At 49.7% G+C, this 16240-nt stretch overlaps 1 protein-coding gene across 1 annotated transcript; it reads right to left on the bottom strand.

Annotated features, from left to right (window-relative positions):
• Positions 1–723: 723 nt before the first annotated feature.
• Positions 724–16240, bottom strand: TGM4 (transglutaminase 4). Its single transcript, XM_074150871.1, has 14 exons — positions 16225–16240; positions 11094–11327; positions 10844–10950; positions 10405–10534; positions 9648–9766; positions 7661–7768; positions 6929–7103; positions 6344–6482; positions 5982–6085; positions 4890–5141; positions 3903–4253; positions 2397–2566; positions 1760–1896; positions 724–865 (listed from the first exon to the last, which is right to left on the bottom strand). The coding sequence occupies exons 1-14, from the start codon at positions 16238–16240 to the stop codon at positions 724–726; spliced, it is 2184 nt and encodes a 727-aa protein (XP_074006972.1).

Raw genomic sequence — 16240 nt, 5'->3', positions numbered from 1 at the left:
AAGGGGAAGGATAGAGGTTATAGGTTTCCAGGGAAGTGCTGATAATGGTGCTGGAGATGGTACTTCTTCCAAAAATGCCTGAAAACCCCCAAAAGGAAGTGGGTGGGAGGAAAGGAAGATGTATGAGAAGAGGTGGTTGGGGATACTGTGCACTTTTGTTGTCTGAAGTTTGCAAAGTTTGCACTTTTTGTTGTCTGAAGACAAAACCGGTTGTATGCCAGTATATTCCCCAGCTAGCTAGCTGGGAGGGAGAAGGAATCGCTCAGGAGGGATTTGTTAGAATGTTCCTTGAGCTGCACAGCAGCCTGTGGTGTGGTGAGGTCCCTGGATGGCCTCCCATGAGGACCACAGCCCGGGCAGCCAAGCAGCTGTGAAACACCCCCCGGGCGCACACCCACTGCTGGCTGAAGCCATCACCTTCGAGCTCCGATCCCCAGTGTGGGGATGGGAATGTCCACCCACAGGCTCAGAGCCATCCCAACCCAGCGGTACCATACAACCCAACCACACAGTCGATTTTAACAACCTTTATTGAATCACAATTAACTGCAATCAACGCAACCCTGCCCTTTAAATTAGTTTAATTCCTTTAATTTGATGAGATTTTTGCTCTTTACTTTGAGATTACTATCCAGCAATCAAGGAGGCAAGAAGTGACTGAGACACGCAGTGGGGCTGTGTGTTTAGTGAGGCCACTGTGTACACCCTGCCGAGGAACCGATCCTACTGGGTGATGGTGATGGCCTTCTCCACAGAGATGGCTTTGACCTGGGCCGAGGTCAGCTTGGCTACTATTTTCTTCTCTCCTACTCTCGTGGGAGTGCATATGACTTCAGACTTGATGATCCTACCAGGCTTTACATTCCTAAGGGGAATGAAAAAACAAATAGTCCCAGCATCAGTTATGGTTCTCATTTGCCACTTTCAAATTGTTTCACTTAAAGAAATAGCTTTAGAGAATAGTATCTATATCTAATACTATCTATCTATCTAATAGTATATGAAGAGTATAGCTTTAGAGAAAGAATAGTATCACAGAATGATATGGGGCTGGAAGGGACCTCTGGAGATCATCTAGTCAAACCCCCCTACTAAAGCAGGTCCACCTAGAGCAGGTTGCACAGGAACGTGTCCAGGTGGGTTTTGAATGTCTCCAGAGACAGAGACTCCACCACCTCTCTGGGCAGCCTGTTCCAGGGCTCTGCCACCCTCAAAGTGAAGAAGGTCCTCCTCATGTTTAGATGGAACTTCTTATGTTCCATCTAAACATGAGTGTTTGTGCCCATTAGAAGTTCCCATTAGTGTCTCCAGAGTGGATGTTTCCCTTCTCCTGTGACCAACATGCAGTAAGTGGGGTTCAGCATGGTGGCACTGGCTGGTGGTCCCAGCCATCCTGGGGACCTTCCCCAGACTTCCCCGTTACTGCTGAAGGACTAAATTCGGCTCTGAAGGAAGCAGCTGTATTCACGCTGGCTGGGCAGCAGCTGGCATCACAGCAGGAGCGTGGGGAGAGCCCTTGTCTTGCCTGAATGCCCTGAGCATGCCAACCTCTGTGTGGGTCCTTATCTCTCAGTGTGTGGGTCTTTCTGTTGCGTGGACTGCACCCAAAAGTGGCATGGTTTCAAACATAGCTTGCAAAGGGCACTGTTACTCCAGATCCCCTAACTGCTTCTTCAAGGGAAATTAAAAAAAAAAGAAAGGAAACGGAAACAAAGCAGAGTCCTGCCACGCTCATTTCATACTGGGTTCATCTCCTTACCCCTGATCAAATGCTGCCATCTTAAATATGCCCAAGCCCTCCACCAGCAGCTTGCAGTTGTCCAGGGGCACGTTCAGCTTGTTCTTGAAGATGAAGCAACAGGCAAAGTCCTCATTCAGTCTGGCCATTTCTGGCATCTGGCAGGGGAGGAAAGAGAGAAACAAACCTAAATGCCGGTGATCAGAGAGATGGTAAAGATGCCAGAGCTGCTGCCAGTTTGCTCCTCACCACCAGCGTGGTGGGGGACAACCTCCATATCCTTTCCACCCGCCCACAGCACCGTGTGCTCTGCCCCTCTGGCTGTGTTCCCAGCTCTTCTCTCTAGTTCCTCAACACGTGTTTCCTTCAGGAGGTAGAGCTGTGGGGTCAGAGATGGGCCCTGTACACTGTCCTCTTCCATCCCCTTTCCTCCAGCAGCCCCTGCCTGCCTGTTTTAGATGGGGCAATAAAATCTTCATTTCATGGCTGGCTCAACCTTCAAATAAAGGTTGAATAGCCAAATAAAAGGCTGAGGACTGAGCATCCCAGGAGGCAGCTGCTTGGGTGACCACCCTAGGAATGCTACCACCACCACGGTGTTACAGTGAGCAGGGCTTGAACCCTCGTCCCCAAGGAGCCGGGCTGGTGGCTGCCTCACCTGGACGGTGATGGGGGGGTACTCGAATCTCATCGTTGTCTCCTTGGTCAGTTTGTCACCTGTTTCCTGGACCTCGGCAATGGCGGTAATGTGGATGAGCACCTCATCTTCCACCGAGGCCAGTGTCTTCATGTATGAGTCAGCTGCGATTTTCAGTGGGACCTTTGTCTCTGTGGGGGAGAAAACACGACTCGGTCCTTCATCACATACCCACGAACTGGATGGCAAATTTGGCTCTGGTGGCTGGTGCCTCAGGGTGCAGGATGAGGAGTATTTGCTGAGACCATCCTGCTTTTGGTCAGACCTGGAGGTCCTGTGGTGGCAAGCCCCAGCTCAGTGAGTGGTTCCCGGCACACGCAGCCCACAGGAAGGGCAGCTGAGCCCACACCATCTCCCTGCCAAGCCGGGCACTGGCTCGGGCTCACATCCAGCATCTCAGCAGCCCTCGTCCTCTGCTGCCCTGGCACTCAGGAGGAGGTAGAGGAGCATAAGGGTGGGTACATATAAGCCCCTGTCCCCTGGGGTTTCTCCGAGGCACTATTTGCTATAAAATTAGCAGCTTTCCTCTCACTTCAGATTTTATCTTTAGTTATCTGGACAAACTTCCAGTGGCTCAGAAAAGCCCTGGAGTCAGCAGCACTGGAGCCCGAACATGGCTTTAGCCACAAGGTTTCCTGGCTTCTGGGACTCAAATTAAAAAAAAAAAAAGCTTGTCTTGATCTCTAAATGTATGCAGCTACCTTTGTGTCCTACCCTGCTGCATTTTCACAGCCACAATATACGCATGAAAACACTCACCAATTATTTTTTTTACGAGTGACTCATGCTTGGAATGAGCAAGTGCTGTTAATTATTCATCACTCATTAGTCTCTTGTTTAGCAAATTTCAGTGCCATTGCTGGGGATCAGAAATGCAACCCATGTCGTTCAAAGACACTTGGTGAACAGCAAGCAGCTCTTGGGATCAGCCAGGCAGGCAGCCATGAGGTTGAAATTTGCTCGGGTGAATTCGGAAAATAACATTCACCAGCATCACCACCAGCTGATCAACGTTAGAGTGGCAAGCACAAGAACAAAATAAAGGCTGGAATTTCCAGCCATCTCAATCCTATGAGGGATCTGACTCACGTGGACGCACTCAAAGCCTGCGGTGGCATCTTTGATGCTTACACGGTAAGGACAGGAGGAAGATGCTGCAGAGCATTTCACTCACACCGTGAAAACATCTGTCTGCCCACGCTTATGGATTTCTCACCACGTCATTGATGCTGTAGCAGGGACAGGGCCTCCAGGTTTTGGTCCCCACTGGAGTAGGATCCCAGTCTATAACTGAGACTCCCACACGCAGTAACAAGAGAGGCAGGCAGCGGGCAGACAATTTTGGCTCTTCGTGCCTTACAGAGCCATGCACTGACCTATCGTGGAGGTATTATGACCCAGCTCAAGTGAAACCCCAGAGTTACACAGTAAATAGCCCATAGAACACAGCAGGATTTCCATGCCTACCAGAATTGCCTTCAAGCTTGACAGTCTCCTTGATATATCCAAGGCTGGCCTCAACTTTCCCAGTATAGCACTGCAGCTGGCAGGAGCCGGTAAGATTGATGGTCCAGCTCCCAGGAGTAGCTGTCTTCACTGTGATGGCCAGTTCAAGGGGATTGCCAGGATACAAAACGTCAGTATTGGTTATCTCAAGCTGCAGCCCAGACTTGGAGACCGTCTCGTGCAGGACTTCAGCCCTGGAGTCCCCGTCATCCACAGCCACACTAGTTGCAGCAAAGCGTGCCCGAATTCCCAATCCTGAAGGGCGTATGAAGGAGGAAGCTTTCTGCATGGACTTCCTTTCCTCTTCGGAGCCTGGATGAAGAAAAAAGGTGGGTGATAGCTGTATCTCTGTCTCTCACCCAGAGCCATCTTCCCTTTATTTATGCTTCTGCTGCTGAGCAGAAAGGGTGTCAGGGCACCTCCAGCCTCTGCTCAAGAGACCCCCTTGGTTTGCACTACCACCAGATCTAATTACAGCATTTTGTAATACAGAAGAATTTCTTAGAGGATGGATGCTCTTAACTTTTTCAGCCTAAGATTTTCCCACTCCTCTCTGCGAAGGGTTTAACAGTCTAGCACCACGTGGCTGGATCTGAGCACCTTGTGGAGGGAGCATGGGGCTTTTTTTTGTTTCCAATATGGGGAATGGAAAGACAAAAAGAAGAATAATGAAGAAATGAAGGAACAGTGAATCTGACCACTAACTCAGTCACTCAACCCATTTCTTTCATTGCCCGTAAGCTTGTCCGTGCCTGTCCCTAAGGAGCAGCCTATAGGTGTCACTGCGGGCATGAAGATGCCCAGGAGCAGCACTGCCCCAGGTCTCCAGGCCTTACACGGGCTTTTCCACTGCAGCTACCCCTCCGGTTTTCTCCTGGACACAGTGCTGTCGGGTGATGTACAAGGGGTTTCCTTTTTGGCACTGCTTTAGAGGATGGGGGCAGTCACCTTCAGGGAACTTGTACTCTGAGGTGATGTCTTCCCGTGTGTCCCGCCCCACGGCTTTCGTGCTTATGTTCACGCCGATGCCTTGGGTCTCCGTGCTGATCTTGAAGTACTTATCCCTGCCGTTCACTTTCTTGACCATCCAGTAGACTTTGTCAGCATTCACTTCCGCATACACAAACTTGCTGTCATAGGGCAAATAGACATCCCCATCTCGGATAGCCTTCACCGGGCACGGACCACACTGGAATATACCTAGAAAGTGCATTCAACACCATTTACTTTTCCAAATATGAGCAGAGCCTCCAATTTTTGTTCTGCCCTCAGACCCACCCAAGCAGGAATCTGTGGCCATGGTAGTTGACTCTTAGTAGTAAATATTCCTCAGTGCTGAACTCCAAAAGCCCCCATTTATCCCATAGCTGTTTGGGCTTTTTTATAGATGACCAAGGTCTAGTAAGAGCTTTTATGTGTTTCCCCTCAAATAATTTTAAAGTTTGAAAGTCATGGCTTGGTGATGGAGTCAATTGAGTCCAGCCACCTGTTTTTGATCTCCCAGCAATAACCGACTTTGTGCACAGCCTTGAGGATTATTGTTTTCCTTCCCACCTCCAAATTCCCTGCATCTGTGCAGGGAGGGTAGTCACAGATTTTGGCAGTCACTCCTCTCATTTACCAATGAACAGACTCATGACTTCCTCAGGAAAGCTCTACAGAAAGCATCTTTGCGGGGGAAAGCTGTGGCACCTCTTACTACAGACTGCTTTGAGTTCTCAACTTCCCCAAAGAAATCAGAGGATGGCGGAAAGAGAAATTAGCTCTGATTTCTAGCTGTGTGCTCTAACCTCTGAAATGACATTCGTGTCCCCACAGCGTCCTACAAAGGTTGGTTTTCTGTCTGCCGAGAAACGCTGTTCCTTCCATCCTGGGCTGAGAAGGCAGCACTGAGATCTCTGGCTTCAGGGTGTCACTGCCCAAGTATGTGAAGATGTGCATGCAGACTACGTGTTTTGCTGACTGGGGACCATGGTTTTCATATGAAATGTCCCTGCCTCCCTTGGGAGATGCAGAAGAGCCTTTCTAGGCAAATCCTACCTTGACTTTGCTCCTGAGGGGTTGAATCAATGGCTTGCCAGCCATCAAACCCTGATGGCAGGTCCGTCCGCTTCATCCAGACATCGTTCCACACGTGGAAGTTCCTGCATGCATTTGGGGTGGAAAGAAAAAGAGTGAGCTGTTACAGTCAGAAGAGTCATGGTCTCCTTTTTTAATCCTTAAGGGCAGGTCTAATGGGGATTTGCATGTAACCCTGTGAAACCCCAGTCTCTCTCTCTCTCTCCCAGGCAGCAAATCCAAAGCAGTAGGGCAATTCTCAAAGGAAGGGTTGATGGGTCTGGGAAACACGGTGCTGTGGGGTGGCACGGGGGATAGGAAGCATTAGCCCTCTTTGGCAGTACCAGACGGAGTCGAGGGACATCCGGTTCAGCTTTTCTCCGAATTCATTCAGGTAAATGTCAACTCTCAGGTTCTCATCTGTGTCGTGCGCCGAGTTGAAGTTACTCACGCAGCGGGATGGGATCCCCAAGCAGCGCATGACTGCAGCATGGACAGACAAAACACAGGGTCACAAATTCACTCGGGTTGGTGGGTGCCACTGGGGATCTTCTCATCCAACGCCTCTACCCACCCAGGGTCTTCTAGAGCAGGCTGCCCAGGACCATGTCCAGATGGCTTTTGAATTTCTCCAAGGATGGAGACTCCACAACCTCTCTGGGCAACCTGTGCCAGTGCTTGGTCACCCTCACAGTGAAAAAAATCTTTTTTCCCATATGCATAGAGAAACTCCTGTGTTACACGTTGTGCCCATCACCTCTGGTCCTGTCACTGGGCACCACTGAGAAAAGCCTGGCTCTATTTGCCCCACTCCCTCCCATCAGGTATTTATACACATGGATAAGACCTCCTGAGCTCAGAGGCATGGTAATTTGGCTTTCTAGCACAGTAATTAGGATATTAGAGAAGGGAGACAGTTCACTGTTTACCTGTAGTGAGGACTCCTGCGAAGACCCAACATTGACCGTAACAGACCGGTTTCTTCGTTTTGTAATACTGCTGCAAAATTGAGACGCTCCCCATCCAATCCAAAGGGGAGGTCCCTCTGTCGTAATTCCCTGACCAGTTCCCCAGCAGGACACCACTGTCATCGTTGGCATTAACCTGTGGCCACACACATGTGAAGGAGAAAAATATAGGGATGAGGATGAATGAGGTTTAAACCCCAGGGTTTTTGCCCACCCTGTGGCTCCCCCGGTACTCCACGGCCCTGTGGCACCCAGTAAGGCTGCTGGCACCAGCTGGAGGCTGCTCTGGTTGGAAGCCCTCCACCTGGGTATCTAGAGGGAGGTGGCACTGCTGCTTGGGGCAGCCGTAACGCACTCTACATCTTGTACCGTAAAGGCCAGAGCTCCCAGAAGGGTCCCACTGCAGAGAGAAGTTGCCCCCCAAAACACAACCCTTGTGTTGGCACTGCCCACGCAGCTGCTGGGGAAGGACAACTGCCAGAGCAACTGCAAGCTTTGGAGATGGGGAGATGCTGTATTTTTCTCGCCTCTTCCCTCCACCCAAAATGCCTCTGGCTCTTTCCTTGTGGTTTCCCAAAGAAACCCATTTCAGATGCATCCTGAAATGTTGTTCAGGGCCCTGGGGAAAGAAGAGCAAGTAAGAAGGAAGAGGGAAAGGTGGAGGAGAAAAGCACTTTTCCGAGAGAGTCATACCAAAGCAGACATGACTCTGGACACAAGCACAGCATCCCTTCTACTGTTCAGCCTGAGATTACTTTTGTCCAGCAGATACATGCAGGCATCCAAGACGAATTCCTCAAACTGTTTTGGAGAGAAAGTGGAGACATTTTTATACACCATTCTAAAACAGGATTAGCTCAATCACTGCAAAGTCTATCTAAATATTTGGAGGAAACTGTCTGAGTAGTCCTAACTTCTAAACTTCTTCTATGATATGCAATTTTTGAGCCTATGGGTCTTCCTAAAACTGTTCTCTCCAAAGAAGGGCTTAAATGAAAACCCACCTTGGAAGGAAAAAATCCTGTCTCATGTGTCTTGCAAACACAGTTGGAACCCAACCCAGCAATCTTTACTCCTGTGAGTTGTCCTAAGTGACCTACGTCATTTCCTTGCAACCCTGCAAATTACTCACAAGAGTAATGAAAATTTAAGAGCACTACAGATATTCAGTTCTATTGACATAGGTACAAAATGAACTCTGGGAAACAGAAAAGGTACATAAATGCAGATTATTTACAGGAAAAGATTCCTAATTGGCAGTTACTGATAAAGCGCCCTTAGGTCCAATTCACAGAGGTGTCAAACATCCGATCCAGTGAAGCTTGGCAGAATATCTGTATCAATTCTCATTGCATAATGGCAGAATAAATATTAGGATAGGAACAGCCCTCTGGACAAAGCCCTTTGGCCTCTTCACAGGCATCAACACGAACACTTTTGCTGGGCTATCTGTATCTTGCAGCTTGAAATTTCAGACTTAAAAAACAAAATAAAAAAAAAAAAAAAAAAAGAGAAACCCCTTCCCCCCAAATTCCAACACGTCCTTGTGGGGAAGTGTGTCTGAATAGGGTGCAGGATGCTCCATTTGTATGCCTGTGTGCTTTCTACGGAGTATAAATAAACCTGCTTCGACATCCACTTCTTATCTCTAGCCTGAGCGAGTTTGTCATTCCGCTCCACTGGAATTATCTCAGAGGCAGCATGGAGGAACACCCTTCCTGAGGAGGCAGGATGATTGTGTCCTGAACCCAACAGTTCACCATGCAGTCGGTGAAGGCACCACTCCAACAATGACAACCTCTGCCAGTGCTTTTCCCCTGAATTTCCTGGATCATGATGCAACAGGTAGAGCATCAGATTATTTTGCCCCTCTCCACAGCTTGGGAGCCAGTTACCGATGACTGCTATGTTGCATAAGAGCCAGGAGGACTCTTTTCAACCAGAAATCTCTGTCAGAATCACAGAACCACAGAATGATATGGGGTTGGAAGGGACCTCTGGAGATCATCTAGTCCAACCCCCCTGCAAAAGCAGGTCCACCCAGAGCAGGTTGCACAGGAACGTGTCCGGGCGGGTTTTGAATGTCTCCAGAGAAGGAGACTCCACCACCTCTCTGGGCAGCCTCTTCCAGGGCTCTGTCACCCTCAAAGTGAAGAAGTTCCTCCTCATGTTTAGATGGAACTTCTTATGTTCAAGTTTGTGCCCGTTCCCTCTTGTCTTATCCCTGGGCACCACTGAAAAAAGACTGGCCCCATCCTCCTGACACCCACCCTTTAAGTATTTAAAGGCATTGATCAGATCCCCGCCTCAGTCTTCTCTTCTCCAGACTAAAAAGACCCAAGTCCCTCAGCTTTTCCTCCTAAGAGAGATGCTCCAGGCCCCTCATCATCTTTGTAGCCCTCTGTTGTACCCTCTCTCTGTCCCCCAAGTCCTATGCTGGGGGGCTTGTGATCCGACTATAAATGTGCCATTAAACCCCGTTCTCAAGGTGTGGCTGCGGAAAACACTTAAGCACACAGATTAAGTAGGTGAGCCCTTCCAGTGAAGCTGGCGGGATTATCTAAGCACTTTGAGCTACTCAAGGGCTTAAACTGCCTATAGGTCTAATTCGTTGAAATGAGTATCTAAGGGAGAAAAAGCAAATAAAGGTAATAACGCCAACAAGACAGCTGGTTTTTACCTGCCCGAAATTCCAGGGTCTGTTGTGCATGCTGTATGCGGATCCAACATAGATGTAGCCTGTATCGTTGAGCACATACTCCTTTCTTTGCGCCTCATCATCCAGGAAGACAACATCATCTGGAACAAAAAAACCCCACAGATGTTAGTTGGTTTGCACACACACTGTACAGAATTTTCCTTGGAAAGCTAAACTGGGGGAGCTGGTGGTTGGTAACATTCACACCAAATGATGATTGTGCAGCACTCACTTTTTTTCCTACAGTGGAAGAATTTCCTGTAAGACTACTCTTTATTTTACCCATGTAGGACTACTGCTATATGACCATTTTAGTGAAACACTTCTTTCTGAACAAACACTTTAGCGGACTAGGTAGACAGCAGAGAGAACTTGGGGACTAGATGCCAACCAACAATGCACGTTTTTTGTCTGGTTATTTTTTTTATCTGGATTTTAAGCCAACCCAGACTTCTCAGTTAACATTCGTGCTGGCCCAGGGGAACCGAAAGAGGTGACATGGAGGTGCGGAGGTGATAGAGAGATGCCCTTTAACCGGGCACTGGGGACTCCCCAGTGAGGAGCTGGCTCATTGGTACTGCCCGGCTTCCCACTGGCTCTGTGAGGATGCTGCTTGTGGTGTTTTAGGGGGAAAAAGCAATGTATGAGGAAAAGAGAGGAGAGAAAATGCGAGGAGGAGCTCCCCAAGGGACCATCCCTGGCAGCAGCAATTACGACCGCTGGTTGCGGGACCACTCACCTTTGCACCAAGGATTGAACAAAAGGTAGACAGAACCATTCTCGGGCTTGTAAATGTTAGTCCCAGTCTTTACGTTCAAGGTGTATATTCCCACCGGGGCGCTGGGTGAGCTGGTGACAGACAGCAGGCACTGGGGAGGAGACAAGGAGAGACGGCATGATGGACCCTCCCCAACAGCCAGAGGCATGGCACGAGTACAGGAGGAGCACTGAATGTGGTGGCCACAGGGATGCGTGTGGGGGAAGGAGGATGGGGCACATCCTGCGTGCGCAGTGGGGGAGCAATGAATTAAACAGGGCAAGGCTGCTGCCCACCTAAAATTACAGGGCTAAGGGAAAGCAGGATGGGGTTATGAGGGTTTGCTGTATTGCTCCCAATAGGCTTGGTGTCGCTGCCCCCCACCATTGCCACGCATGGGAGCACGGCCAGTGCCTTCTACCTCTTTGCCGCTGCTCTTGACGATGGAGATTTTCCACCCGCTGAAGTCCGGCTCCCGCCTTGGGTTCAGAGACAGCAAGCTCCCCCTGGGTTTCATGGGCTTTTCACCTGGAAACAACCCCAACATGGGATGTGGGAGGGCTGCAGGGGTCTGCAACGACCGCGCAGTGCCCGGTGACAGCAACAGGCTGATGGAGGCTGCCGGGGCTCTCCTGCTTTGCCTGATGGCCGAGGAGGAGGGACCTACTTACCGATGCCGAAACGCAGCGCCAGCTTGTCAGCAGCCCTCAGCTCCCTGCTGAAGCTGAGCTGGATCTGAAAGGCCTGCCCACGCCGCACCACCAGGTTCTTGGTGTTGTACGCATCTGTGTGGTGCAGGCGGGAGTTCTGGCTCTTGAGAAAGTCAACCCCAGTGACCTTCAGGTCGGACCCTGGAAAGCCATTAGCAGAGAGGGAGAAAGACAAAAGGAGGTTGGTGTAAATTGCTCAGTAAAGACAGTTTTCTTCTTCTTAGTGGAGCCCGGTGGGTCATCAAAGCATCAAACTGTCCAGTGGTCTAAGCACAAGGAGTCACACCGAGGATCGCCAGAGCTAATGGATGGTACAGCAGTTTATATCTATCTATCTATCTATCTATCTATCTATCTATCTATCTATCTATATGTACACACACACACAATACTATACTAACTATACTATATCTATATAAAAATATAATATGGCATAGTATCATATCATATAACATATGCAATGCAATAGAATTAGAAATAGAATAGAATAGAATAGAATGGAATGGAATGGAATAGACTAGACTAGACCAGACTAGACTAGACTAGAATAGAATTACTTAGCATATGTATATAGAGGCATATGGAAAGTCGTGTTGCTGGGATAGGCATATGGAAAGTCGTGTTAGCCGGCAGTGGTGATGGTGCTGCAGCAATCTGCCTGGAGCAGGGACAAGTGCCTGCTTCGCCTTCTGAATATTCAGCCCCCTGTTGCTGCCTCTGCCACCCTCCCTCGCCACCCAGGGAGTCTGAGGGATGTTTGGTCTCTGAGGTGGTCCTGGGTGAGTGGCGAATGAGCAGCTTGAGGGAGGTAGCAGCAGTAGGAGGTGTAACATGAGGATTTCTGGCCCTGCCGGCAGCCAGGCACCCAGTTGGCATCCCGGCACCTCTGTTCATGGGCAGCTGCCTGCCACGCACCCTTGCGGCTGCTTCCTCCGCAGCCAAAAAGCTGGGAATGGGATCTCACTGGTCTGGAAATGCATGTCTGCTGTCCCACTGCCTGCCCTTGCACGCTGCCAGTTGGCTTGGGGGCCAGCAGCCATGAGCCAGCTCCGCAGCCTGCCACGGGCCAGGAAGATGGCACGACTGCAAGTTTTGTTGCAATACTGAAAGTCGTCTTCTTCGAAAATCTTACTTCTCTCTTGAAAGTGGAGCAGGGACAGCGCATCCGCATCCCATCCCCGCAGCTGCTTTGGGGCAGCTCCGCTCCCCTGCGCATCTCACACGGGAGCCCACCAAAGGTCCTGACCACCACAGCATCCCTGTGGGCAGCTCCCATGGTCCTGACGTGTGTCTGAGCCCTCTCCTCCTTGCCCCCATCCGCTCCACTGCTTTGCTGGTGGCACCTCATCGAAGCCAAGGCTGTGACAGCAGCTCCTGTTTGCTGCATGCCTGTGCCTTGCCGAGTACATGGTGCATCAGCTCCTTGAGTATTAAAAACGGTTCTTCATTATTGCAGGTATAAAAACAACAGTAGTAGTAGTAATAGCAGGCGTATGAATAGTAGTAGTTATATGGAGAGGGGAAGAAAGTGCTGCTTGCCAAGGCACGTTCAGAGGTGATGCTCACAAGCAGTCCCCAGCTAGCACAGGGCAGCTTAAAAATTAAACCTCACTGTTGGGATTTTATCTCAGCAAATTTCCCTCCGGTCAAACACTAGCCTTATATTAGCATCGAACACATCCTTCATGATTATCAAATAATAATTAACAGTAGTAGTAATTGGTCCTTGCAAAACATAGCACGCACAGTCAAACTGGAAGTGAACCAAATATGCTTAAATTCAACTTCCCTCAACTGCTGAGATCCCCAGTGTCTCTGGGATGCCATGAGCCTGGGAAAAGGGACTTTTCAGGACTCTGAGGCTGATTTTTTTGTATTTTCCCCTCAAAAATTAGTCCCAAATAATACCACAACTGTCATTAGTCAACTTCTTATAGAAGTCTGTATATATGAATCTTTGCGAGTTTTTTCCCAAGGACTGGATTTCTCCTACAACCCAAGTACCAAAGGAAGGTCTGGGGTCAGGAGCCAGCGGTGCTGCAGAGATGCTGCCTTAGCGACGCTAACCACGGGGGGCAGCGCTCTGACCCCCATCACACCAACTGGTGCTTTTGCCATTTGACTTCAGCGCAGCTTTGGACTCCAGCGAGAGACCCTGCCAGGTGCCTCACTCCCGTCCCTTCCCAACACAGCAGCTGGTTTTGTAGGACACGGCATTTAAAAGGACTGTATTCTGGGCTGCTCTCCCCTCCTGCAACTGTGGATGGGAGTGGGGCTCCGAAAAGGCCGGGGGGCTTTGAGGGGCTCAAGCTGGCACTACACTTGAGCGAAGTCCAAAGCCCTTGAATAAAACCTGAGCAAAGAGAAAGCCCTCAGCTTTCAGTAAAGATGGGGGTTTGGGGGTTACTGCATCAGGCTTTGGCAGGCTGCCCAGGTGTGACAGGAGAAGCTGGAGCATGCCAGAACGTGGCCAAGCAATATTTCTTTGGAGTGTCTAACCTGTCTTGTACCTGCCCATTAAGTATCCTTAAAGGATGAATTACATGTAAACAGTAGGGAGTAACAATACCTCAAAATCACTTGCCTCATAAGTGATTCAGACAAAGACATGGGAGAGTCAGGAACTTTAAAACCGCTTATGATAACTTAGAAATTAGCAAGTCAAAGGCATAATAGTTGAAGGGATTAGTTCCCCAAATGTCTTGACAGATTTGCAAGGAACCAGGGCAACCGTACTAACCTGAGTATCAACAAGAGCCGTACCTAATGTTGAAAAGGCTGAAATCCGCTGGTAGCTGCTGTGGCATGAGGGATGCCGCAGGCAGGGCCAGATCTGGTGGAGGCTGAAATCAGTGGCACGCTTCCCACTGTGACCTGTGCCAGGCAGCAACTGCAGCCTTGAGTAAACTGGACTGACTGCCCATGGATCCCCACCAAGTTACTACCTCTGTGTATTTCTTCTTAGTAAGTATATAAGCCATATTTATCTTAATTGCATATCAGTTATCAGTGGTAGAGCAAATAGACTTAAAATTGACCATCACCTTTTGTTAACTAATTTCATTGAGTGCTTTTTGTTTGCTTGCTGCCTGCCAGACGCCAACCTTAGGCTGATATTTTGCGCAATGGGGTGTGTGTGTAAGTCAAAAAATTTCAGCTGAAACTGCTTAACCCTCTTGAGAAGGATGAAGGCAAAGTGTGTATTCTTCAACATTAACAAAACTCCAGCCACCGAAGCTGCTTCACCTTGTTCCTTACAGAAATCCTGGTGCTGGGCTGAGAAGCTACCAGGAAATGTCCTGGTGATGGGAGAGGGCTTTGGAGGGATATGGGAGATGAATGCATAGGATGTCTGTGGGAAAGGGCCCTGGGGAATCTGTCCTTCCAGCATTTCCTAACTTAGGGACTGCATTCCCATCCCTTGTTTCTGGAAATCGCTGGCGTTGAGGATGCACAGAGAAAAACCGTAGAGAGCAGGTGTCTTCGAATGCACCCTGACAGTGCAGAACGTGGTGCCAAGGACCTGTCCCCGTGCAGCGCTGCACTTATTCCTATGCAAACACACCCGTGATACCCTGTGATCTGGCTGGCGTGGTGTCCCACGCCAAGAAACACCGCAGACCGAGCCGGTGGCGCACCCATCGCCACATCCAAGGGAGCTTGGCCACAGCCCACCCTCCCCGGGCAGCCCCTGCCCATTGCTTTGGGCTTCCTCCTTTGCCTCCTGCCCGGGGCACGGGGACAGGCACCCACACCCCCCGTGCCTGGCTGCCTGCAGGCACCCCGGTTTGCCAACATGGGAATTAACAATTTACAGCAGAGCTGAGCACAAGGAGAACATGCCCGCTCACGGGTCGGAGGCTGGAGCTACAAAAGACAGTGCTCGCTCCTGGGCCAGGCCAAAAACAACCCCAAATACTGTCAGATAATGTTTTCCTTTTTTTCAAAAAGAAATTTCAAGATGGCATTTCTATTTTTATCTCCTAGTTCCATGGTTTATTCCTTCTAGAACTCCTTTCAACGGTAATCTGCCGGCCAGATCACGTGCTGCTTTCCTGGGAAGATGTTCAGAGCTCGGAGAACACAATGATCACCCAGAACAAAAATCAAAAATGGGGACATGAGGACTTTGCACTGGTAAGGATCTGGGGCCTTTTTTCCATAAGGGTGAGGTGATGCGGTTTAAAAAAAAGACTAATTTGGAACAGAGTGTTTATAGCATGCCTGGCTTCAGTGGGAATAAGGGCTGCTCAGAAGGACAGGAGGAAAGTGGGATGGGAACTGTAGTTTTGCAAGAGCGGGGAAATTTGCACAGCTGCATTTACTCCTCATCCTCGCTCAACCTCCCGAGCAAACGCTCTCTCACATCCCTGAGATGTGAGATCACATCCCAAAGATGCTGCGGTCCAAGACTTCCTGGAAAATCAGCTCATCTGCGCTGTCAGAGTAGGGAGGTGTGAAATGGAGGGGCTCGGGGCTCAGCTACATCCCAAACCCCAGGGGTTTTGGGCATCCTGGGGTTGGGCTGGCCCCAGGAGCATGGCCAGCGGTCATGGTTCAGCAGCTGCTACAGGAGTGACTCAAGCACCTTTCCAGGTAGGTGCAGGGTCTTCTAACAATAGGGCAGGCAGGATGGCCACGGGACAGAGCTCAAGTCCAAATAAATCCCTTTTTCAGTTACTTTGAAACTTCTGTCAGGCAGTATGAGCCATCCCTAAAGAGCAATAATCTACATGATTAAGTAGCCTGAAAGAAAGCAAATCCTTTCACCTTGACACAGAACAAGTTTAGAAAAGCTGCGTTTCTTTCCTATTATCACCAACAGAGCCAGACATCTACAGGTTGACGAAAAGCGATGAAAAGCGGTTTGCGTTTTTCAGTTGGTTACTCATCCATCAAAACCCCATTTGTGCAGCCGGAGCAAACCTATCCCCTGTGAGCAGTGGTGGCACCGAAACACCTTTCCCCAGGGTGTCACCTACAGCAGTCGGAGGGATGAGAAACCCACCACCGCCGCTGGAGTCGCCACCCTCCCCGCAGGAGACCTGCCAAACGGCACATAGGCTGCTCATATCAAGCATTAAAAACTCACCAGCGTTACTGCTCAT

This window comes from Numenius arquata, chromosome 7 (assembly GCF_964106895.1).
Source record: "Numenius arquata chromosome 7, bNumArq3.hap1.1, whole genome shotgun sequence".
In the NCBI taxonomy this organism is placed as follows: Eukaryota; Metazoa; Chordata; class Aves; order Charadriiformes; family Scolopacidae; genus Numenius; species Numenius arquata.
This window is presented reverse-complemented; position numbering and strand designations above follow the sequence as displayed.